Consider the following 26,220-nt stretch of genomic DNA (forward strand, 5'->3'; position numbering starts at 1 on the left):
AGGACAGCGAATTGTTGGTTTCTGTAGTAATTCGATTGACTATTTAAAAATAAGAAGAGTTGTATTTGGATATTCAAATCAAAAGTAAAAGTTTTTTGTTTACTCAAACCTGATGAAAATAAACCAAAACACATCTTTCTTTTTTGCATGTTGGTTCATGCACTGGGAAACGTTTTAGTCCCTTCTTTCACATTTGGCCAAGACTTACTTCCACTCTTATTTCTCGGCACCATAGTTAACAGTAATTAGCAGGAAACTGTAAGAACTGGAAAGTAAGAGAGCAGGCCTTGCCTTGCTGTGGAGGCAAGCAGCTGTGAGGTCCCTCTCCCTCCCTTTGTGCTGCAGGGAGCGCTGCTGAGTTCTCACCAGGAGATGTTTTTCATTAGTATCAGTGTTCTTTTAGGGTTGTCAGATTTAGCAAATAAAAACAGAGGGCATCTAGTTATGTTTGAATTTTGGGACATACTTGAGTTAAAAATTATTTGTTTATGTGAAATTCAGATTTATCTGGCAATCCCAATTATTTCCATTTATTGTGTATTAGGTGCTAGGCATTCAGAAATTATTAAGGAGTATGCAAGGGGCTCAAGATCTATGGGGAAAATAAGAAGAAAGGATTCGAGGAATAGGAACTCCAGAGAGGAAACTATTATAATTAAGATGTTTGTTAATGAGGCTCTGAACCAGACAGCAGGAATGAAGAGACTGTTTTATTTCCCTGTTAATGCTGAGCAAGGTGATCAGCTTATACCCGAATGCTCTCAGGAAGGTAAACAATGTCCATGGGTGCCATTAAGGGCCACTAGCAGGCCAAGAACCTAAAGATAACAGCAAAGGAGAGGTGAGAAACTAAAGAGTAATAAAAATCATACAAAGATGGCCCTGGCTGGTTGGCTCAGTGGTAGAGCGTCGGCCTGGCGTGTAGAAGTCCCGGGTTCGATTCCCGGCCAGGGCACACAGGAGAAGCGCCCATCTGCTTCTCCACCCCTCCCCCTCTCCTTCCTCTCTGTCTCTCTCTCCCCCTCCTGCAGCAAGGCTCCATTGGAGCAAAGATGGCCCGGGTGCTGGGGATGGCTCCTTGGCCTCTGCCCCAGGTGCTAGAGTGGCTCTGGTCGCAACAGAGCGACGCCCCTGAGGGGCAGAGCATCGCCCCCTGGTGGGCAGAGCGTCGCCCCCTGGTGGGCATGCCGGGTGGATCCCGGTTGGGCGCATGCGGGAGTCTGACTCTCTCCCCCGTTTCCAGCTTCAGAAAAATACAAAAAAAACATAAAAAGAAATGGGTTGGAGAATGTTAAATTAGAGGAAAAAACAGAGATAGAAGGAAGTCTGGTCTGTACATGGTCTTCACGGGTTGGGTTGGGGGTGTGCCAGAGAACAAGCCTGTGTAGTTCTGTGTGACTGAACAAGCCATCAGCCCTTTGAACCTCACTTTGCTTATCTGTGTGATGAAGATGCTGGATGAAGTAGTCTCTGACGTGATCTGATTCTGGATGCTGCATAGTGGAACCCCTAATCCTGGGTTTTCTATCTGAATTTAATACCTGTTCCTGCCATTCCCTTAGCCTTGCTTTCTGTCCCTACAGTCACTTTTTGGAGGTCAGTCCTGTGCCTCCAAGCCTTCAGTTTGATTCCAGCCTTCAGTGTTTATTATAATGTCTTTAGTATGCAAATGAACTAGACTACCTCAAAGACTCTTATTTCTTAAACTTTTTCCTTTGCATTGACACCAGTGTAGATTAAAATAAATAGTTGAAAATAAATCCTTCTAATAGAGTTAAATTTTTTCTTTTGTTCATTTTTGATAGTCTGCTCCTGAATGAATAAAAGAGAAGGTTTAGGGTTAGAGCCTCATATATTTAAACATATTAGAGAAACAGTTTGTGATTTTAGAAATACCTGGATGCATTTTAACTTCGTGTCTTAGACTCTTTACAAAACTGCTTCATGGTAGGGAGTGATGTGGGTGGCTCCTGTGGTCATAATGTATTTTCATAAGCATACAACTGCCATTACCTATTTAATGATACTATCTATTTAAGTCTCTAGCCCTGGCTATAAATCAGAAATGGCTGCTAGTGATAACAGATTTAATGGAAGCAAATTTATCATTTTGAACAGTGGTTTTTAACCATTTGTAGAGCTAGGAGGTCTTGAAAATCTAATGAAAGCAGCTGGAGCTTTTCCCAAATTGGACTCACACATACAAAATGTTGCAGGAAAATTAGGGGATTTAGAGAACCCCTCCAAGCCCATCCATGGATAACCCAGTTTTAAACTCATGGTTTTGGAACTAAACTGTGCAGTTAAACTGATTCATTCATTCAGTCCTTCAGTGATTCAAGTTTGAGCTAGACTCTTAAGGTATTATGGGAGGCTCTGATTTTTAACTCTCTCCTGACAGTAATAATCTTGTTCAAACAAATTCAAGAGCTCATTTTCATCTTAAAATTAAAGACATAACTTACATATTATATGTCTTTCACTTATGCTTTTTATAGATTTAGGACTTATTGGTGTATCCCAAGAGGAAAATAGCAACTATCATCCGTATTCTTCTTGCTTTAATACAGCTTTTTAAAAATTTCCCTTAAGTTACTCATATCCATTCTTATCTCTATAGTTATAGCCACACCATTTTCAATTGTCTTTTTACCTAAATCTATATAAATATTTCTCTGTGCTTTCATATAGCCATCATCTTTAATGTTGCACAATATTCCACTAAGGTGATGTATCTCTTTGATGATGGACATAAAACTTATTACCAATTTTATGCTTGAAAAATTTTTTTATTGATTGATTTTAGAGAAAGAGGAAGGGGGAGAGAGGAAAAGAGCAAAACAGCAAAACATTGATTTGTTGTTTCACTAACTTATGCATTCATTGGTTGATTTTTGTATATGTCCTGACTAGGGATTGAACCCACAACCTTGGCATATCGCTGCAATACTCTGAGCTGCCTGACCAGGGCCCAATATACTTTTTGAAGAATGTTGTAGATGAGCATTTTAAATAGTTTATTTTTCAATCTCTTCTTGAATTATTTTCTTAGGATAGATTCTCTAGGATGTGAGCAATGATCATTCATTCATGACATTTTTATTAAGCACCTATTATGTGAAAAACTGGGTCAAAGACTTAGCCATTTCCATGCCACCTGATGATACGCTTTGACATTCTTTGCAAATGTTCTAGAGAACTACTTATCCAGCTGAGTCAGCTCTTGATTGTGTCCAGCTCAACAGATCTTTGCTTCCTTATTACTCGTCTGGTGAATGTTTAGCAGTAAACTCAATAAAGCACTTATTTTGTGACTATTTATGGGATGCTTCGATTTTGCTAGAGGAAATAAATGTGAATATGACATGAATATCTTAATTAGTTGGGAGATGGAAACAAATGTGTGAATAAGCAATTGCTGTACCGTATGGTGGGGACTGTAAGAGTTTATATGTCCAAGAGTACAGAGGAGTAGAAGTTTCTTTTTATCCAGATTTTACCATATGGAAGCCATTTTCTTTTTCTTTTTATGGTTTACTTTCACATTTCAGGAGAGGAAGAAAACTTGTTATAGGGTACAGTAAATATAAATGACTCAGTTAGAATGAAAACCCTATTCAGTTTTTGAAATACATATATAGTTTAAGGAAGATTCAAAAACAAGAAATTAAAAGAACATTGCCCTGCGATTGTAGTATGACTGACTGAAGAGAAGTCAGGTTGTTGGTTATCTGAAAAGTCACTAGTTTCTTTGTATATATAATTTCTAATAATCATTGGAAGGCACAGAAATAAAATAGTAGAACTGTACATACTGTCATTAGTCAACGTTCTAATATAATTTTTTCCGGTCATCTAAACTAAAGTAGAATACACGGTGGAGCATGACAGCCTGGTTCAGTTGTAACTGCTGGTTCCTAACTGTAACCTTAGATCTTAACACCTGTGCTTGTTTTCTCAATGGTAAACTGGGGATAATAGTAGTACCCAGTCTTTAGGGCTGCCAAATCCAATAGATCCTGCTCTGTGCTCATCTTGATCTCAGAATAGCGTTTGCTGCTGTTAACTTCTTTCTTAAGACATTTTTTCTTAGCTGCTGAGACCCCCAACTTTACTTCTTTTCATCTGCCTCCTACGTCTTCTGTGGCTGTTCTTTTTCTGTCTGATTTCTAAATGTTGGATGTCTAAAAATCCTTTCCCTCTCTGCTCCATTCCAAGGTGTCCCATTAGTCTTGTTTGTCACCGTTGTGTATATGCCGACCAGGCCTTATGTCTCCCGTCTTGACCTGCTCAGCTTTGAGGCCCAGATTTGTATGTCTGATTGCCTCCTAGATATTGCTCCTTTAATATACTCTTCACTGGATCTCTGGTCTCCCCACCAAAACCTTTTTTCTTTCTGAACTATCTCCATCTTGGGTAAACAGCATTAAACCTGAGTCATTCTTGATTCTTTCCTTTCCCTCACCCCATATATGCAAGTCAGTAGTATATATATTAAATTGCTCTATTTTTGTCCATCTTCTCTGTCACTGTCCTAGTTCAAACCATCATCTCTTACTACTTTCACAGGCTTCTGACTTGTCCCCTTCCTGTCTGTTCTATACATAGTGACCAGAGTCATTTTTTTTTTATAAAGCAAAAATCAAAACATGCAACTGTTTAAGATCCACTAGTGGCTTCCTATGTACTTAAAATAAAGTCAGATCTTTTCAATGCTTACACATCTGGGCTCAGTTTCCATAGCTAGGAAATTAGATAATCTGACTTTAATTAGAATCTAAGCTCCATGAGGCCACAGATTGTTATCCGCTTTGCTCACTGCCATTTCCCTAGTGTCTGGAACAATGGGTGCACATACATAATGGGCACTTAATAAATACTCTTTGAATGAATAAGCACATTTAGATTATATGTACCCCCTAAAGCCTTTCTTCTTCCCTCTTTCATTCAGATCAGAATTTTAAAGCATAATATTTTATATTTTCTGCATTATATAGAAAGTTCAGCAGAGGTGTCTGGTACAGTATCTCCTTGCTTTTCCTTTTTGCTTTCTACACATATACTAGCACCCCCACCCCACCTCAGTTTTCTTCCCCTATTCTGTTCTTCAGAGCTGAGGATATGCTTGGAGATAACTTAGGATACTTAGGAAAAGATAGTTGAGTGAGTAGGACAAGCAGAATAGAAACAGAAAAGAAACCCTGAGAATAGTAGCAGCAGCACTTCCAAATAAGCATTTTACTATAGCAGTCTTGGAATATGTACAGAAATCGTATAATGGACCATTATCACCCAGTTTCAGTGGTTACAAACTCATGGCCATTCTTTGAGCAACTAGGGTGAAGGAATGCCTTGGCTTATAGAGGTTTGTATCTTACCCCGGGCATTGTTATTATTTTGTAAACCAACTGAGAACAGATTGGCTATGATTTTAAGCATGTTAGAAAGTTCAAAAATATCTTCTGTGCTGGACTTTTTGTGAATGCCTGAAATTTCACCATTTGACTATAAATTTGCAAATGGTGAATAAGCCTGAGAAGAGAAATACAAGAAGCCCGTTAGCAGTTATTTATGACTTAGTGAAAGTTGGTTATTTAGCACCCTGCTTGACTCGTGAATAACCAAAGCAGGCTTTGATGGAAGGTGCGCAGCCATGGGGACTTGGGGTGGGAACGGCCATATAAGGTTAAGGAGTACTGTTCACCAGGGTAGAGGTGCTGCTTGCAGCTCTCCAGCTTTGCCTAGAGGTGGTCCCGACCTGAAAGCCTATAGAAAGAGGTCCCTGGTCCAGGTCAGTGGCGCTCCTGTCGTCTGTCATCTGGGTTCCCTTTGGCTGGCTGGAAAGACCTTGTGTGAGGCTGCCCAGAGGTGCTTCCACCTAACCCTGATGCTTGTTTATTTTATTTTTAGGTTTCCTGCAATATATTCAGAACGCTCCCTCCTAGTGACAGCAATGAATTTGATCCAGAAGAAGATGAACCTACCCTTGAGGCATCGTGGCCGCACTTACAGGTACTTTGAACTACCATTTGTTATAAAGGAAAGATCCATTAACTTATTAGCTGATTAGCATGGGAATTTCTTAAAGGCCTTTGTTCACTAAGAAATCAAATTACAGTACATTAATGGGAAGCTAGAGAATGCCCTTTATGTTTCTTCTGCTTCTTGATAATTAGGATGCCAAAAGAATAAAATAATAACGTCCATGTAATGCTTGAGTGTAGCCCCTCCCATGCCACAAGTCCAGCGGCAGTTCTTACTTAGAGTTCTTCTGTGAGCCTGCCCGCTGGAACCTCAAACAAGAACAGAGTATTTTCACATTAATATTAGTTAGATGTGATTAGGTCACAGAGTACATATCTCATTTTCAGCAGTTGGTAGCCTGGGGACTTGTATGCCTGTCTTCATGATAACCACAAATGTGTTTCTTTAGCCTGGAAGGCAAACACAAAGTGCAGTAGCTATTTCAGAGTGTTGTAAAGAAGAGCAACAGCTGAGGGAGAGCTTGTGTGACAGCCCGAGAAGGCCATGTTTTCCAGTTGTGCTCACGAGCCGGGACAGATCAGGACCACCCCTTCGCCTCCTTTCCCAGCACCAGGCTCATCTGTGGTGCATTTACTTATTCACACTGGCCATTTTCCATCTTCTCTCCTGGCTGTCTTCTCTAGGCCAACATTTCTCAAAAGAATAGAACAAAGGAAATTTTATGTAACAAACCCCGAAGTCATCTTCACTGAGTCGGACTGTCCTCGGAGTCTAGTCCTCCGAGAACTAGCCGGGAGGGAAAGGATGGAAGAACAGGAATATGACCTTGCACATCTTCACCCGAGGCGGAAGCCACTGCATCTTTGCAGCTGTGCTCGTGGTTACTAGTTGACTTTCTGAAGCGCCGAAAACTGTGCAGCAGGGAGATAAGACCTAGAAACATTCTAAGGGTTTTATTTTTTTCTCCACTTCAGAATTTTTGACATAAACTTGCAGCATTTCCTGTCCTGCTCTGCTAACTCCAGGTTACTACAGATAGACATTTTCTGGTTATGTACAGGGTTTTCCAGGGCTTTGTTCTCAACTCTTCCCAGGCATGTTATACATATCTGTTTCTACGACTAACGCGGAGATCGAGTTAATTAATTAACACACCACACTTCATTTACTATCTTAGATGCTTGATCTTTTTTTAAGGTACCAGACATATTATTTATAATCTAAGAAATATGCAAACTATTTGTGCTTTTCATGGTATATCCGAGATTATGACAAAAAAAAACCCCAAAGAATTACTCTTCTTCTTCTTCCTTCTTCCTCCTCCTCCTCCTCCTTCTTCTCCTCCCCCTCCCCCTCCCCCTCCTCCTCCTCCTCCTCCTCCTTCTCCTTCTTCTTTATCCTTCTTCCTTCTTCTCCTTGGGGTTTCGAACCTGGGTCCTCCATGCCCCAGTCCAATGCTCTATCCACTGCACCACGGCCTGGTCAGGCTCCTATCTTCCTTTTTTTTTTTTTTTTTAAAGAGTCAGAGAGAGGGATAGATAGGGACAGATAGACAGGAACGGAGAGAGATGAGAAGCATCAATCATTAGTTTTTTTTTTTTTTTATAATTTCAATTTTTTTTTTAATTCATTTTTAAAGAGGAGAGAGACAGAGAGGGAGAGAGAGGAGAGAGAAACAGAGAGAGAAGGGGGGAGGAGCTGGAAGTATCAACTCCCATATGTGCCTTGACCAGGCAAGCCCAGGGTTTTGAACCGGCAACCTCAGCATTTCCAGGTCGACGCTTTATAATCATTAGTTTTTTGTTGCAACCCCGTAGTTCACTGATTGCTTTCTCATATGTGCCCTGGCCGCAGGCCTTCAGCAGACCAAGTAACCCCTTGCTTGAGCCAGTGACCTTGAGTCCAAGCTGGTGAGCTTTGCTCAGACCAGATGAGCCTGCGCTCAAACTGGCGACCTTGGGGTCTCGAACCTGGGTGGTCCGTATCCTAGTCCGATACTCTATCCACTATGCCGCCATCTGGTCAGGCTCCTATCTTCTTTTTAAATTTTTTTAATTTATTTATTGATTTTAGAGAGAGAAAGTGAAACTTCTATTTGTTTTTCTACTTATTTATGCATTCATTGGTTGATTCTTATATGTGCTCTGACCCGGAGAAGAAACTGCAACCTTGCTGTGTTGGGACGATGCTTTAATGAGCTGAGCTTCCTGGCCAGGGCCTTATGTCTTATTCTTTTTATTTTATTTCCATTAATAGAGAAAGAGGGGAAAGGATGGGGGTGGGGTGAGAGAGAAAAAAAGCATCCAGTTGTTCCATTTAGTTGTACACTAATTGCTTCTTATACATGCCCTGATCAGAGATAGAACTCACTACCTCGATGCACCAGGATGATGCTTTATCCATTGAACTACTTAGCCAGGGTATGTCTTATTCTTAATTCTTGGCAGCAGTTTACAGAATAGCATTGTAGTCTGGAAAGAAAATTAAAAACAGAACAAACAAAAGATAATCTTTTCAGGAAAGTTCCATATCTTATGGTAGAAAAGACAGGGAAAGAGGTGTCTTTAAGGCTGAGACAGTAGACCACTGTTGCCAGTAGCAAGAGCTTTTTGAATACTCTAAAAATTACGATCATCGTAGATATGTTTCCCCTAAAGTACAGTAAAATTTACCTCAATATTTCAGTTAATCTTTCCTAAGCTTAATGACTCTGTAAAATACAGGACCAACTTTAATTTTTAAAGATACTAAACTAAATTCTGTCACCAAATATCTCTAGCTTATACTATATCATTACTACAGGAACATTAACTATTAATTCACCTTAAACTCTAAAACTAAAGCAATAGTGAGGTGTGATGATGAGACTTTTGGAAATAAAGTCACAAATTATATTCAGAAAGGCTGGTTTTATCTGTGTTGACATTCTGTTTAAGCCTATACTCCTCTAATCCCTTCTTTAGCTTGGGGAAATTCGACTAATGCTGGGTCAGGTAAAGCAGTGGTCCCCAACCTTTTTCGGGCCACGGACCGGTTTAATGTCAGCAAATATTTTCACGGACCGGCCTTTAGGGTGGGACAGATAAATGTATCACATGACCGAGACAAGTGTCAAAAGTGAGTCTTAGATGGATGTAACAGAGGGAATCTGGTCATTTTTTAAAAATAAAACATTGTTCACACTTAAACATAAATAAAACGGAAATAATGTAAGTTATTCTTTCTCTGCGGACTGGTACTCCAGGGTTGGGGACCACTGAGGTAAAGGAAACCTATTCTTAAAATCTGTAAACCAATCTTCATTTATAGTAAAGACTAATTCAGTAGGCACACTGTTGCCCTCACCATTTATTGCTCTGTGCAGGTCTTTGTACACACTCCTTTTGGGTCAAGAGTCCTGTGTTTCCTCTGTATGTTCTGACTCTACAATTAGTCCACCTCTCCATTTTCACTAAGAGATGGTTTTAGTACTGACAGGAGCACTCATTGAACAATTAAGAAACTTCCTTTTCTGTTCATGATGGGTAGGTCATTCATGTCACAGTGGTTCATCACCATATTCAACATTTTACTTTTTAATTGATCAAACAACTCATTTTTTATGCCAAAACATAGCACTTTCTTTGACCTTTTCACTTTTTCTTAGCTTCAGCATTAGCTTGCACTGCCTTGTTTGGACCACATTCACAAGGAGGCAAGCGTTAAAATGATCACCCAGCCAGCACATCTCAATGCACTTCTGCTGCTTTTTGAGATGTGGTTGTTGGGTGAATGGCCAGCCTCACTGCCCAGCTAATTGCCTGCTCCTGCCTTCCTCTTCTTTCATTTAGATTTGTGGCAAAAGACAAAACTACTCATTATAACAAATCATGGATCTTTGGGGATATTTAAAAATAGAAAAAGAAATACATACAATCCACAAATATTCGTTCAAATATGTCAGGGGGTCTACTGTATGTGTTATTTGATCTTTTCTATCATCTGTATTGGTATCTTTTAACCTGGTGACACATGGTTACCATGGATATTCTTTGTGTATTTTCTGAACTTGGGTCTATATTTCCAGTAGAATATGATTTAAAAATTTACAATTAAGGGATTGTTTTTAGTGCTTTATACTTGAGACCAAAAGCAGAATGCTCCAGTCTCTTTATTCATGTTCCTTAGAGAATTCTTTTATGTGACCTTAAAAAGTAATTGATCCTCCCCAAGTCGCCAGCCTTTCCCTTTAGAAACTCCTGGGAGATTTTTGATTCTGAGGTAAAATCTATCTGTCTCTTAAGTATAGAAACCATTTATGCTTATTAATAAGTGTGTATGAAGTGTTCTCACCAAACCATTTAAAACCATAACTGCTTTCAAGGGACTAGAGGGGAGAGAGCACGTTGCTAGCCCCACTGGCGAGACCAGCCAGCCTACAAGTCAGGTCTGGAAGGTGAGAATCTCTCCACTCTGGGGGGTCAGAAGAGAGATGGAACCCCCTTTTATGGACTACTTGAATAAGGCTTATGTTCTGTTTGTAAAACTAAGATTTGAAAGGTTAGTGTATTGAAAAAAGAACAATTCTTCTAGGTAGTGTTGGGACTCGGGTGTTATTATGACTAAGAGAACAATGTGTACAACTTGACAGCATTCTTCAGGTTATTGGGAGAGGAGCTTTTCTGAATTCAGCAAGTATAAAGAGAAAAAACATAATTCTATTTGTTTACTTACTTATTTTAGTGGAATGTATTGGGATGACATTGGTTTGCAAAACCATACAGGTTTCAAGTGTACAATTCAATATAACACCACCTGCACACCACATCATGCACCCTCCACCCCAAGCCAAGTCTCTTTCTGTCTTCCACCCCCCTTTCCCTCTGTCTATTGCTATCTTGTCTGTGTCTATGTGATACACATACACACACACACACACACACAGAGTTTTATAAAGAAGTAAAATGCTAATGTGAATCCTTAATTTAAGTGTTAAATTTGTGTCTGAAGTTAGAAGGCCATATGATACATTTGGGTTAGTGGTATCTGCAGACCCCTGGGAGGACCTGAGACCTGATTTTCAGTGACCTGCAATGTCAAAACTAGTTTTATAATAATACTCCATTTACTTGTTCTTTTCACTGTTGACATTTTCACTAATAGTTGTAAAAGTGACAGTGGTTGCAATTGCTGTTGCCTTAGCACAAATCAAGGAGGTTGTGTCAAATTGGCCTAGCAGACTTACTCTTCTCTGCCACATACTTGCAATTTTAAAGAAGAGCAGTTTTAGTTAGGAATGTCCTTGAAGAAGCAGCAAAAATTATTAATTTTATTGAATTTTGATCATTGAATACCTTTTTTTTTTTTTTTTTTAACAGAGACAGTGAGTCAGAGAGAGGGATAGACAGGGACAGACAGACAGGAACGGAGAGAGATGAGAAGCATCAATCATTAGTTTTTCATTGCGTGCTGCAACACTTAGTTGTTCATTGATTGCTTTCTCATATGTGCCTTGACTGTGGGCCTCCAGCAGACCGAGTAACCCCTTGCTGGAGCCAGCGACCTTGGGTTCAAGCTGGCGGGCTTTTGCTCAAACCAAATGAGCCCGCGCTCAAGCCGGAGACCTTGGAGTCTTGAACCTGGGTCCTCTGCATCCCAGTTCGATGCTCTCTCTATCCACTGCGCCACCGCCTGGTCAGGCTGAATACACATTTTAAAAATATTCTTTATGAAGAAATGGGAAGTATAAAGCCCAGCTGCTGATCACAGAAATATGAGGATATCTGTGCAGAAGCACTTGTGAGTGCTTTGAGCTGCAGACTAAACTGTTTTCTCATGAAATATCATTTTTACCTAAAGGAGTGCCTGACAAAGCAGGATTATTCCAACTTGGGTATTTGGGGTTTATTTTTTCTGAAATGGACAAAGAAAACAATTATTACCACTAATAAAATCAGTACATTCAAGCAAAATTTAGAATTAAAATGTGAGAAACTTATCTATTTTGTATCTGTCACCTTGATCTTTACAGATTCCAAAAGCTTAGATTTTTTTGATAAAATTGGACATACTAAGGAATGTGACTAATGAATTGTGTCAACATTTAAAGATCCTATATAATACAGTGAACCAATATTTTCCAGTTGGCCAATAAATGATAGTAGGAAACCACACGAGTAAGGATTCATTGAAAATGCAAGATAGACTATTAGAATTGAGTGTGACAGAGTATGAAAAATTCATTGATGTGGTTTCACAATCTGCATTGCAGCTCATCTTTAAGAAAGAACTGTTTGTGGAGTTGTAGTGTGGTATCAAAGAAGACTATCCTCAATTATGTGAAAAGACAGAAAATATGTTCCTTTTTTCATATGGCTAGATTGGTATGAGGATTGACTTTCTTTGTATGCTTCAACCTAAACAGATTGAATACAGATTGAATAAAGAGATTTGCAAAAAGAAAAAGCAGTGCCTCCCTTCTCAATGATATTTTGGACAAATAAAGTTATTTTTATAAAAATATGATTTATGTTAACATGTAATGTGTTTTATTGTTTTAAAATGAAATAATAAATACATATGTAAAGTTCTGTTTTTATTTTTAAATATATATACTATAATCATCTAAATATACTATATTATATATAAACAAAAGCTTTTTTGAGTCTTGAATCATTTTTAAATGTTAAGTGAGTCTAAAAATTTTGAGAATGCTGTTTTAGGCAATAGTAACAATGGTGATGTGAGTCTCTGTGCAGAGGGCTTTGTATGTATTTCACATTTAATCTTAGGGATTGTCAACCTCACTTTACAGTTGAAGAAAGAATTTAGAGAAATTTATTTACCTAGGGTTACACAGTTAGTAAGGGAAAGAGCCTAGACTTCTAACCTAAGTGTCTGTCTCTTACAAGTTCTGGGTTAATATACAGTTGTGTATTATACTAGGATCTTGTGTATACTTTAACATAGATTTATTATGCGAAGAACATAAACAGTGATCCCCTACTGTTTATCAGAACAGTTATTCAAGGTTGACACTTCAGTTGAGAATATTCTTACTCTTTGCAGGTGAGAATATTCCGCCATCGCATGTTGCTTAGAGGAGTATAAATTGCTGTAAACTTTCTGAAAGGAAATTTGTCAATGATTATTCAGAATTCTGGAATGTTTGAATATCTTTTCCTCTAGCAATTCCACTTCTAGAAGTATTTCCTCATAAAATAGTTGAGCAAGTGCATACTGATGTATACTATATGATGTACTTGTGGCATAATTTGATAGAGAAGTAATTTAAAACTGTTTAAATGTCCGAGCATAGATTATAATGGACTACTTGTAGCTACTAAGAAAAATGGCTTAGATATTGTTAACATAAATTGTTCATAATATATTGTTTAGATCAGCAATTTTCAACCTTTTTCATCTCATGGCACACATAAAATAATTACTAATATTCCGTGGCACAAGAAAATATATATTTCTGCAAGTCTGATAAAATGTATAATTTTGATTGATTTACAGGAAAAAAATAGTAATCACCTCCCCTTTTTTGTTCCGAAGTGACTTTGAAAAAAATCAGGAACCTATACTTGTATATAAGGATTTCTGGTACCAAGAATTAACCAATCAGATGCAACCTTATTATGCAACATGACTAATAAGATCCAACTCTATTTTTAAGACCTATATTTTTATGGTTCAAGACAAGGCATTCATACCAAATAGCTATTGTTGTGCTGGCTTATTTATTTATTTATTTATTTATTTTTATTTGACAATCTAAGGAAAAAGAGGTCAGTGCCCCTGACTAAATAGGTATTGCATGTTTTAAAAATTCTTGCAACATACCAGTGTGCTGCAACAAAACTGTTGAAAAATACTGGTTTAGATAGTAAAAGTAGTTTACAGAACTATATAAAATATGTTTACAATACATTGGTGTGTTGTAGAACTATAAAGAAAATTTGGGAGGTTTATACATTAAAATCTTAATGGTTGTCTCGGAATGGCAAGATTACAGGAGTCTTTATTTGTTTGAAAATACAGTGTTTGGCTGTATTTTCCAATATTTAATTTAAAAAGTTAAAAAAAAAACAGCAACTGTGAGCCACAGTGAAAGGCTAGTGTAGCTAATTGATTTATGTTAAAACCCAGTTTTCTAAGACATGTCATATTTTCTTTTATAGACTTGTAAAAATATTAAAGTATAGTTGATGTATTATATTATACTAGTTTCAGTTAGCATTTAAGACCTGTCAGTTTTAGCATCACAGGCTTTTCATGGTTTTTGATACTGTGCTCAGTGAATAATAATTTGAATTTAATTGTTTGTTACAGCTTGTATATGAATTTTTCATACGATTTTTGGAAAGCCAAGAATTCCAACCCAGCATTGCCAAAAAATACATAGATCAGAAATTTGTATTACAGGTAAGCTCATTCTTGTGATTGCACGTATTTGTTATTCAATTGATAACATTTTACCTCATTTTTCTTGATGTTTGCAAAATCTAGCAATGATAGTTATATTACTTTATAAACAAATATATGAATATACAAGTAAGTTTCCATAATTCCCACTAAAAGTAATGGCTACCTCTTTAATTTATTGTGCTGAAAATTAATTACATTTTAAATAACAAGGAATGTTAATACTAAATCCCTGCAGTCTTCCTAAAATTTAATTATAAAGGAATTTTATTTATATAACCCTAGTTTGCATGAATCTTTACCTAGTTTGTAAACTAGTATTTGCATAAGGAGTCTTAAGGAACTATTGTGCAGATAGATCTGTTAAAACTGAGTAGGCATGGTTCAGAGTAACCTTTAATAAATAATCAAAGTCAGAATACTAGTGAACTTTCATAGCTAGGAGCAGCACAACTCAACACTTTAAAATTTCCCTGAAGGGATTGAGTCTCACCTATCTGTTTGGAATTTATCAGCATACGTATTTTCCTTGACTTTTCATTTTACATTTTAAAACTATAGATCACATCTTCCTTTGTACCTGGCTCTTGGGTACTTTCATGGCACTGATTTTTTAGGTAACAGCTCCTTCTCTTATTGACATTCATGTATAAAAATGGGTACTTGAGCCAATTGGTGTGTGGACTGTGGCAGCTCCTTTCTAAGTAAGACATGGGGCATCTGGAATAGAAAAGAACAAATATCTATTTAAGTGAGCCAAGTGTTCCAGTGAGAATGTCAGATTTAAACCGTTAATTTGGCAGAAAATTGATCTTCCCTGTGCCTTACCTGGATAAAGTTTGATAACCTTCGTGAGGACTTCTTTCTGCCTCCCTAATTAAATGAATACATATAGAATTCTGGATATATAAGGTTGGGCTGTAGCTGATATTTTGATTGGTTTTGACATTCAAAACACAGCAATTTCATATGGTTCCGTGAAGTAGAATGTCAGAAGCAGGCTTGTTCCAAGGAGCTGAGGGTCATGGAGGGTCCATTAGCTCCCCAGTAATGTGGCTGAGGGGAATTAAACCCTAATGCAGTTGTCAGCTAAGAGGTGGAAAGGAGTTCCCCCGGGGGCTCATTTGCACCTATATACCCCTTTCCCTCTGGTTACGTGGGTAGATCACTGAGCTATAGCGCACATTTAGCATACATTGATACCACACTGGGAAATCATGCCTCACTCCCTAACATGGGAGGCTTTGGAAAACTGAGATTTGAGAAGTACGTAGAGAAGCAGGTAAATAGATGAATACATGGGTCACTGTGTAAATGGATAGACTGATTCAGATTCTTATACCAAGAAGGCAAAATGCATATCAGATAAAATGAATGCAACACATTCCAGGTCTGTGTTTGTATTGTAAAGTCCATGCATTTATATAAACCTGTATAGTTGTCAGAGCACCTTTACATACATTATTTCTTTTGATTTGTACGGCAATCTAGAGTTGATGTGGCTAAGTTTTATGCCCATTTCAAAGATGAGTGAACTGAAGTCTAGAAAGATAAAGTTTTCACCAATGCATTTATAATAATAATAATTATTATTGACAGAGAGAGTCAGAGAGAGGGACAGATAAGGACAGATAGCATTAATTCTTCATTGTGGCACTTCAGTTGTTCAATACCTTGACGGGGGGGGGCTACAGCAGAGCGAGTGACCCTTTGCTCAGGCCCGTGACCTTGGACTCAAACCAGTGACCTTGGGCTTCAGAAAGCCAGTGACCTCGAGGTTTCAAACCTAGGTCCTCTGCAACCCAGTCCAATGCTCTCTCCACTGTGCCACCACCTGATCAGGCCCCAATGAATTATTTTTAATATAAGTATATCCTGTGTAATATTTTGGACAGACTTACAGTAGAAAATTTTGTTGTTTATCTGAAATTCAGTTGTAACTGGGAAGATGGAGTTTTCCCAAGCACACCTTCTCTTCTGGTTTTCTGCTCAGTATGCCATGATACCTCCTTGTAATTCCAAACATGATAACTTGGAATGACTTAAAGGCAGGAGTAGCCCTTACTTCTCAATAGTAATGAAATAATCAGGTTTTCTTATATTTACTCTAAATTAAACTTCCTGAGAGGACCAGCTAATGATTTTTCAGCAAAGCCTGTGTTTAGTTGACATGGAAACAGTAAATTCTACAATCGTACTGTGAAGCCAGTGCTTTCCTTACATGAAAAGATTGCTGGCCCAGTGCAGTGTGCTCTCCATGGTAGATGGGCTCTGACAGTCATAAAGCTTAGAGAAACCCAGGCTTGAAAGGGATGTTTTAAGTGGTCCATTCTAGTTCTTTAACCAGCCTTCTTTGAAACCCTGATCAGGGGTGACCTCAATTTACCCTTTTTCAGCAAGGAGAGGCCACATACACAGGCAGCCTGTTCCATTTGTAGGAGAAGAAGATTTTCTATGTTGAGCCTTCCTATACCTTGTGCCCCTGGTCGTATTTCCCTGGAATAGTCCTTCATTGTGTCACTAGCCCATATATAACCTTTCAGGTATTGGGGCACAGCTTTGTGTTTACCCGTTGGCTCTTTTTCTCTGGAGTAGCAGCGGCAACTCGAATGCTTGCAGGCTCATTTATGGTAGGCCTGGTATCCAGGTGTCAGACAGTAGGAGGTAGACCAGCCATCACTGAGGGAGCTTGACTACCAACCTTCCTTCAGGTACAGCCAGACTTTCTTTCCCCCAAGAAAAACAAATCCAGATTTTCATGGGAAATTTTTGGTAGTTCTAATACCCTGATCAGGATGAACTAAGCCCATCTGCTCTCTAGATACTGCCTACCAGCTGTCAATATGCATTCTCTGCTGTAGCCTGAGTCCTTAGTTCTGTCAACACTGTTTCATTTGTCAATTTTTGAAGTTTTCAACATGTGTCCGTTTGTCTTCAGGGAGACATCTGTTTCCGAACTTGCTCAGTCCAGCACAGCTTCAAGTTGGGTTCTTAAGGAAGAAGTCTTACTAGCTCTTCTTACTGTTCCACACCACTAACTTACATTATGCTTGTGGTTTTAGCTGCCTTCTAATTTAGCTTTATGCATGCTGTTGTGAAGCCATGGTTTCCCTTGTTTTCTCATTCATTTTTTTTGGTCTAGGTGTAGGATCTGATATATATTCCTGTAGAATATTATTTTTCCTCAGCTTTTTGAAGTCTTTCTGGATCTTGAATCTGTCATCTACCTTATTGACTGTGTCTCCCTCTTATTTTTTTAACTCTTTGAGTAGTACAAACATTCATGTATGTCATACATAGTGCCTCCTGACCATCCAGAGAATGTCATACAAAAATTTTTATTTTAAAAATGTGTAAGGCAACATTAAAAAAAGACAATTGTAAGGCCCTGGCCGGTTGGCTCAGTGGTAGAGCATCGGCCTGGCGTGCGGAAGTCCCGGGTTCGATTCCCGGCCAGGGCACACAGGAGAGGCGCCCATCTGCTTCTCCTCCCCTCCCCCTCTCCTTCCTCTCTGTCTCTCTCTTCCCCTCCCGCAGCCGAGGCTCCATTGGAGCAAAAGATGGCCCAGGCGCTGGAGATGGCTCCTTGGCCTCTGCCCCAGGCGCTAGAGTGGCTCTGGTTGCGACAGAGCGACGCCCCGGATAGGCAGAGCATCGCCCCCTGGTGGTCATGCCGGGTGGATCCCGGTCGGGCACATGCGGGGGTCTGTCTGACTGCCTCCCCGTTTCCAGTTTCAGAACCCCCCCCCAAAAAAAGGCAATTGTATGTTCTTGTTTCAATAAATTGTTTATCAAACAAACATGGTTTTAAGTTAATTAAACTGGAACTGGAACTAAATTCACTTTTTGAAAAAGAACTCACTCCCAGGGATCAGCAAGCATGAAAAAAACTCACTACTCAGAGTTAAACAAGAGAGAGATGCACAGACAGGAAGACAGAAAGGGAGACAGATGACAAGCATCAACTTGTAGTTGTGGCACCTTAGTTGTTCATTGAGCACGTTCTCATATGTGCCTTCATGGGGGGGAGGGGGCTCCAGCCAAGCCAGTGACCCCTGCTCAAGTCAGTGACCTTGGGCTTTTTTAAAAAAATTTTTGTTTATTTATTTATTTTATTTTATTAATTGTGTTTATATAGATTCTAGGGTCACCCCGAATGCATCCCCCTCCCTCCTATTCCCAACATCTCCCTTGCCCCCCTCCATACAGCGCCTTCCCCCCTTCCCTTCAGGTTTATCCCATTCTATCTTCCCCTTTCCCTCTGTCCTCTTTTCCTCTGGTCCCTTTGATCTCCCCTCTATCTCAATTCCGTTCCTCAGTTCTCATTATTCCTTGGATTCCTCAAATGAGTGAGGTCATATGATATTTTTCTTTCTCTGCCTGGCTTATTTCACTCAACATAATAGTTTCCAGGTCCCTCCACATTGTTGCAAAAGGTAATATTCCCTTCTTTTTTATAGCTCCATAGTATTCCATAGTATATATGTACCACAGCTTTTTTTTTTTTTTTTTTTTTTCCTGAAGTTGGAAACCGGAGGCAGTCAGACAGACTCCCGCATGCACCCGACCAGGATCCACCCGGCATGCCTACCAGGGGCGATGCTCTGCCCATTTGGGGCATTGCTCTGTTGCAACCAGAGCCATTCTAGCACCTGGGACAGAGGCCATGGAGCCATCCTCAGCACCCGGGCAAACTTTGCTCCAGTGGAGCCTCGGCTGCGGGAGGGGAAGAGAGAGACAGAAAGGAAGGAGCGGCGGAGGGGTAGAGAAGCAGATGGGCGCTTCTCCTGTGTGCCCTGGCCAGGAATCGAACCCAGGACTCTTGCACGCCAGGCCGATGCTCTACCACTGAGCCACAGCTTTTTAATCCACTCGTCCACTGATGGACACTTGGGCTGTTTCCAGATCTTTGCTATTGTAAGCAATGCTGCCATAAACATGGGGGCGCTTTTTTTTTTTTTTTCAGTTGGTGATGTGTCCTTCGGATATATTTCTGTAAGTGGGATGGCTGAGTCAAAGGGCAGTTCCATTTTTTGAGGAATCTCCATACTGTTTTCCACAGTGGCTGCACCAGTCTGCATTCCCACCAGCAGTGCAGGAGGGTTTCCCTTTCTCCACATCCTCGCCAGCACCCATTGTGTGTTGTTTTGTCAATGAGCACCATTCTGACTGGTGTGAGGTGGTATCTCATTGTGGTTTTAATTTGCATTTCTCTAATGATTAGTGATGTTGAGCATTTTTTCATATGCCTATTGGCCATCTCTGTATGTCCTCTTCGGAGAAGTGTCTATTCATTTCTTGTGCCCATTTTTTGATTGGATTGTTTGTCTTCCTGGTATTGAGTTTTACAAGTTCTTTATAAATTTTGGTTATTAATCCCTTATCAGATATATTGTCGAATATGTTCTCCCATTGTGTGGTTTGTCTTTTTATTCTGTTCATACTGTCTTTAGCTTTCCAAAAATCATATGAAAAATTCATATACAAGCTGTAACAAACGATTAACATATTGTCTTTAGCTGTGCAAAAGCTTTTTAGTTTGATATAGTCCCATTTGTTTATCCTTTTATTTCATTTGCCTGTGGAGATAATTCAGCAAAGATATTGCTGCAATAGATGTCAGTGAGCTTACTGCTTAAGTTTTCTTCTAGGATACTTATGGTTTCACGACTTACATTTAAGTCCTTTATCCATTTTGAGTTTATTTTTGTGCATGGTGTAAGTTGGTGGTCTAGTTTCATTTTTTGCAGGTAGCTGTCCAATTTTTCTAACACCATTTGTTAAAGAGACTGTTTGTACTCCACTGTCTTTACTTCCTTTGTCAAATATCAGTTGTCCATAAAGATGTGGGTTTATTTCTGGGTTCTCTGTTCTGTTCCATCGATCTATATGCCTGTTCTTATGCCAGTACCAAGCTGTTTTGAGTACAGTGGCCTTGTAGTATAACTTGATATCAGGAAGTGTGATACCTCCCACTTTATTCTTCTTTTTCAAGATTGCTGATGCTATTCGTGGTCTGTTTTGGTTCCATATAAATTTTTGGAATATGTGTACTATATCTTTGAAGTATGTCATTAGTATTTTAATCGGTATTGCATTGAATTTATAAATTGCTTTGGGTAATATAGACATTTTAATTATGTTTATTCTTCCTAACCATGAGCATGGTATATGCTTCCACTTGTTTGTGTCTTCCTTGATTTCTTTTACCAATGTTTTATAATTTTCTGAGTACAAGTCTTTAACTTCCTTGGTTAAATTTACTCCTAAGTACTTTATTTTTTTTTGTTGCAGTAGTGAAGGGGATTGTTTCCTTAATTTCTCTTTCTGAGAGTTCATTATTCGTGTATAAAAATGCCTCTGATTTCTGTGTATTAATTTTATATCCTGCCAGCTTGCTGAATTCGTTTATTAGGTTCAGTAGTTTTTTGACTGAGACTTTAGGGTTTTCTATATACAGTATCATATCATCTGCAAATAATGATAGTTTTACTTCTTCTTTGCCAATTTGGATGCCTATTATTTCTTCTTGTCTGATTGCTATAACTAGAACTTCCAGTACTATGTTGAATAAGAGTGGTGAAAGGGTGCACCCTTGCCTTGTTCCTGATTTTAGGGCAGGGGTCGGGAACCTTTTTGGCTGAGAGAGCCATGAATACCACATATTTTAAAATGTAATTTCATGAGAGCCGTACAACGACCCATGTACGTTATGCATTATCCAGTAAAAATTTGGTGTTGTCCCAGAGGACAGCTGTTATTGGCTCCAGCCACCTGCAACCATGAATATGAGCTGTAAGAAATGAATGGATTGTAATACATGATAATGTTTTATATTTTTAACGTTATTATTATTTTTATTAAAGATTTGTCTGCGAGCCAGATGCAGCCACCAAAAGAGCCACATCTGGCTCGCGAGCCATAGGTTCCCAACCCGTTTTAGGGGAATTGCTTTTAATTTTTGTCCATTAATTATAATGTTGGCTGTGGGTTTGTCATAGATGGCCTTTATCATGTTGAGGTATGTTCCCTGTATTCCCACTTTGTTAAGAGTTTTGATCATAAATGGGTGCTGGATTTTATCAAATGCTTTTTCTGCATCTATTGAAATTATGTGGTTTTTCTCCTTCCTTTTGTTTATTTGTTTATGTGGTAAATCACATAAATTGATTTACAAATGTTGTACCATCCTTGCCTCCCCAAAATAAATTCCACTTGATCATGATGTATGATTTTTTTCATGTATTGCTGGATTCATGGTTCGCTAATATTTTGTTGAGGATTTTAGCATCTAAATTCATTAGGGATATTGGCCTATAATTTTCTTTCTTTGTGTTGTCTTTGCCTGGTTTTGGAATCAGAATTATGCTCACCTCATAAAAGGAACTTGGAAATGTTCCTTCCTCCTGAATTTTTTGAAATAGCTTGAGAAGGATAGGAGTTAGTTCTTTGAATATTTGGTAGAATTCACCAGTGAAGCCATCGGGCCCAGGAGTTTTGTTTTTTTGGAGCTTTTTGATAACTGTTTTGATCTCTTTTGTTGTAATCGGTCTGTTTAGGTTTTCTGATTCTTCCAGATTGATTTTTGGAAGATTATATGTTTCAAGGAATTTGTCCATTTCACCTAGGTTGTTTAATTTTTTGGCATACAGTTCTTCATAGTATTTTCTTACATTATTTTGTATTTCTGTTGTGTAGTTGTTATTTCTCCACTCTCATTTCTAATTTTATTTATTTGAGTCCTCTCTCTTCTTTTCTTGGTGAGTCTTGTTAAAGGTTCATCGATCTTGTTTACCCTTTCAAAGAATAATAAAATCTTTGGTTTTATTGATCCTCTGTATTTCTTTAGCTTCTATGTCATTTATTTCCACTCTGATCTTTATTATTTCCTTCCTTCTACTACCTCTGGGCCTTACTTGCTGTTCTTTTTCTAGTTCTTTTAAATGAAGGGTTAGGATGTTTATTTGCGCTTTTTCAAGCTTCTTAAGGAATGCCTATAGTGCTATGAACTTCCTTCTCAGGACTGCTTTTGCTGTGTCCCATAAATTTTGAGTTGTTGTTTGCTCATTATCAATTGTTTCTAGGAATTTTTTAATTTCTTCTTTGATTTCATTGTTAACCCATTTGTTATTTAATAACATGCTATTTAGTTTCCATGTGTTTGAGTATTTTTGAGTTTTTCTGTTGTGGTTGATTTCTAGTTTCATGCCATTGTGATCAGAGAAAATGCTTGATATGATTTCAATCTTCTTAAATTTGTTGAGACTGCTTTTGTGACCTAACATGTGGTCTATCTTAGAGAATGTACATGAAAAGAATATTCATGAATATACTTGAAAAGAATGTATATTCTGCTGTCCTAGGGTGAAAGGTTCTAAAGATATCTATTAAGTCAAGTTGATCTAGTCCTTTAAGTCTGCTGATTCTTTGTTAATTTTCTTTCTTGAGGATCTATCTAGTGATGTTAGTGGGGTATTGAAATCTCCTATTATAGTATTGCTGTTGATACCACCTTTTATATATAATGGAGCCTCGGCTGCGGGAGGGGAAGAGAGAGACAGAGATGAAGGAGAGGGGGGTGGTGGAGAAGCAAATGGGCGCTTCTTCTGTGTGCCCTGGCCGGGAATCGAATCCGGGACTTCTACACGCCAGGCTGACGCTCTACCACTGAGCCAACTGGCCAGGGCCGATACCGCCTTTTAAATCCATCAAAGTCTGCTTTATATATTTAGGTGCTCCTATATTAGGTGCATAGATATTTATGATGGTTATATCTTCCTGTTGGATTGCTCTCTTTTATCATTATGTAGTGACCTTCTTTATCTCTTATTATAGTCTTTGTTTTAAAGTCCATTTTGTACTTATATCAGCAATACTGATACAAGTATTGCTACCCCAGCTTTTTTTTCATTTCCATTTGCATGAAATATTTTTTTTCCATCCTTGTACCTTCAGTGTATGTGCATCTTTTGTTTTAAGATGTGTCTTTTGTAGACAGCATATGTACGGGCCCTGTTTTCTTATCCAAGCAGCTACCTTATGTCTTTTGATTGGATCATTTAATCCATTTACATTTAAAGTTATTGTTAATATGTAGTTGTTTATTGCCATTTTATTCTTTAAAGCTGTATTCCTGTTTCGCTATATTCTTTTCCCACTTTGATCTGTTTACAACAGACCCCTTAACATTTCCTGCAGCATTGGTGTGGTTGTAATGAATTCCTTGAGGTTTTTTTTTGCCTGGGAAGCTTTTTATTTCTCCTTCAATTTTAAATGATAGCCTTGCTGGAAAAAGTACTTGGTTGTAGGCTCTTGTTCTGCATTACTTTGAATATTTCTTGCCATTTCCTTCTGGCCTCAAGTGTTTCTGTTGAGAAGTCGGATGTCATCCTTATGGGGGCTCCTTTGTAGGTGATAGCCTTCCTTTCTTTAGCAGCTTTTAATATTTTCTCTTTATCGCTTAACTTTGGTATTTTAATTATGATGTGTCTTGGTGTAGGTCTTTTGGGGTTTCTCTTTAATGGAGTTCTCTATGCTTCTTGAACTTGTGAGACCCTTCCTTGCATCATTTTGGGGAAGTTTTTCAGTTATGATTTGATTGAAGAAAGCCGGGGTCCTCAAACTTTTTACACAGGGGGCCAGTTCACTGTCCCTCAGACCGTTGGAAGGCCAGACCAAAAAAAACGAAACAACTATGAACAAATCCCTATGCACACTGCACATGTCTTATTTTAAAGTAAAAAAACAAAACGGGAACAAATATAATATTTAAAATAAAGAACAAATTTAAATCAACAAACTGACCAGTACTTCAATGGGAACTATATTCTGCTCACTGACCACCAGTGAAAAAGGTGCCCTTTCCGGAAGTGCAGCGGGGGCCAGATAAATGGTCTCAGGAGGCCACATGCGGCCTGCGGGCTGTAGTTTGGGGACCCCTGGAATAAAGTTTCTATCCCTTGTTCTTTATTTAGGAACCCCTATGATGCAGATGTTATTTCTCTTCATGTTGTCACAGAGCTTTCTCAGAGTTTCTTCAGACTTTTTGAGTCTCTTTTTTTTTATGCTCTGCTTTCATGCCTTTGTTCATCTTGTCCTCCAACTTGCTGATTTGATCCTCACCTTCATCCATCCTGCTTTTAATTCCTTCCATGGTGGTCTTCATTTCTGATACTGTATTTGTCACCTCTGACTGATTCTTTTTTAATATTTCAATGTCCTTTTTCATACTTGCTATCTCTTTATTTAGGTGTTCATAATGACCATCCATTGTTGTTCTAAGATCCCTAAGCATTTTAACAATCATTATTCTAAACTCTGCATCTGGCAGTTTGGTTATTTCCATATCACTCAGTTCTTTTTCTGGAGATTTCTCTTATGGTTTCATTTGGATTACACTTCTCTGTCTTCTCATTATGTCTCTGTGTTTGGATGTGTTGTTTGTAGGGCTGGTTGAGTCTAGGTTTCATGTTGTCTGCCTCTAATTTTCAGTTGTGTTATTTCTAGGTCTTCTTGGGTTGGCATCAGCTGTTATTTGTAATCCACTTTCAGATTTGGGCTGCTTTGAATTCTTGATTTGTTTGTTTTCTTCTCAGTTGTAGTCTTGTTTACTGATCTCAGCAGGGGGCTCATTTGAAACTTTATCCAGGAATGTGGTGGTTGTAACCTGAGGCTCTGAAGGCCTGATCTGCCAGTTACTCTCTCTGGGGGTGGGTACTTTCTCTGCTTCAGTAGGGGGAGGTGTATCTCAGATCTCCATGGAGACCTGAGTTATTGCCCCTCCTCCCCACTTCTTGTTTTCAGCTATGTCTTGTTGTGCTGATTGGAGCTGGAGAGATGTATGAAGATGTATGATCCAGAAGCACTTTAGTCTTGTGTTATGTGGAAGGATCAACTCCTCCCCCAGCTATGGCCGCCTCTAGCACTGGATGAGTCAGCTTCTCAGGTTCTCCCATGCATTCTTCTGCCCCTCACTGTCTGTCACTCTCTTTCCCCTTTCTTTTTGGAAGATAAGCCAGCCCTTTCAACACACCTCATTCCCAGGTCCCCAGGCAAGTGGCTGTGAGCAATATTTACTACTCTTTTTCTTGGAATGAGAGCCCTTCTGGGCTCTCAGCCTCACACTCCCTTTGTTCCTGTAAGCAGGGGAGACTCACCACTCCTCGGCGCTCCCTACCAGGCTCAGTGTGGCTTCTTCTTTGTTCCTTGGTTTTTGAGAGCTGGTCTTGCAGTCCAGAGTTGGTTTTTCACGCTGATTGTTCCTAAATTAATTTGTAATCCAGTTTGGTGGTGTGAGCTGGGAATCTGTGCATCTGCCTACTTCGCTGCCATCTTCAGGTCTGTGTGACCTTGGGCTTTAAGCTCATAACCTTTGGGCTCAAGCCAACGACCATAGGATTATGTTAATGATTCTGCACTCAAGATGAATGAGCTCACGCTCAAGCCTGTGACTTTGGGGTTTCAAATGTGGAACCTCAGTGTCCCAGGTTGTCGCTCTGTCCACTGCACCACCACCGGTCAGGCACATCTCCATCTTAATCACATCTATGATGTTAAATATGCTGGCTATTGGCCTCATTGAATTCATTCATTAAAATTACTAAACTAGCTAGGATTGAGGATAGGGATCTGTGTCATGCCTTTACCACCTTCCCTTTATTATAGTACAGATTCATTAATCAACAGTCTTTAAATTTCATCCTTACTTAAACCAGTTAGGAATTTACCCTAATGTCACAGCCTTCCTTCAGTTTAAATTTTGTTCATGAGGAGAGTGTGAAGACTTTGTCAGATGCTGTGTGTTTAGAGCATTCTCGTCTATAGGCC

The 26,220-nt window shown here is 38.9% G+C and overlaps 1 protein-coding gene across 5 annotated transcripts in view; it reads left to right on the top strand.

The window, feature by feature from the left end:
* The window catches only part of PPP2R5E (protein phosphatase 2 regulatory subunit B'epsilon), a 168,026-nt gene that overhangs the window by 108,177 nt on the left and 33,629 nt on the right, over nucleotides 1-26,220 (top strand). For all 5 annotated transcript variants that reach the window (XM_066277869.1, XM_066277868.1, XM_066277867.1 and 2 more), the window contains 2 exons: nucleotides 5,911-6,012; nucleotides 14,302-14,394. In XM_066277869.1, coding sequence (XP_066133966.1) covers nucleotides 5,911-6,012; nucleotides 14,302-14,394 — 195 coding nt within the window. The remainder of the gene's footprint in view (nucleotides 1-5,910; nucleotides 6,013-14,301; nucleotides 14,395-26,220) is intronic.

Source organism: Saccopteryx bilineata, chromosome 4, assembly GCF_036850765.1.
Source record: "Saccopteryx bilineata isolate mSacBil1 chromosome 4, mSacBil1_pri_phased_curated, whole genome shotgun sequence".
NCBI classification, from domain to species: domain Eukaryota; kingdom Metazoa; phylum Chordata; class Mammalia; order Chiroptera; family Emballonuridae; genus Saccopteryx; species Saccopteryx bilineata.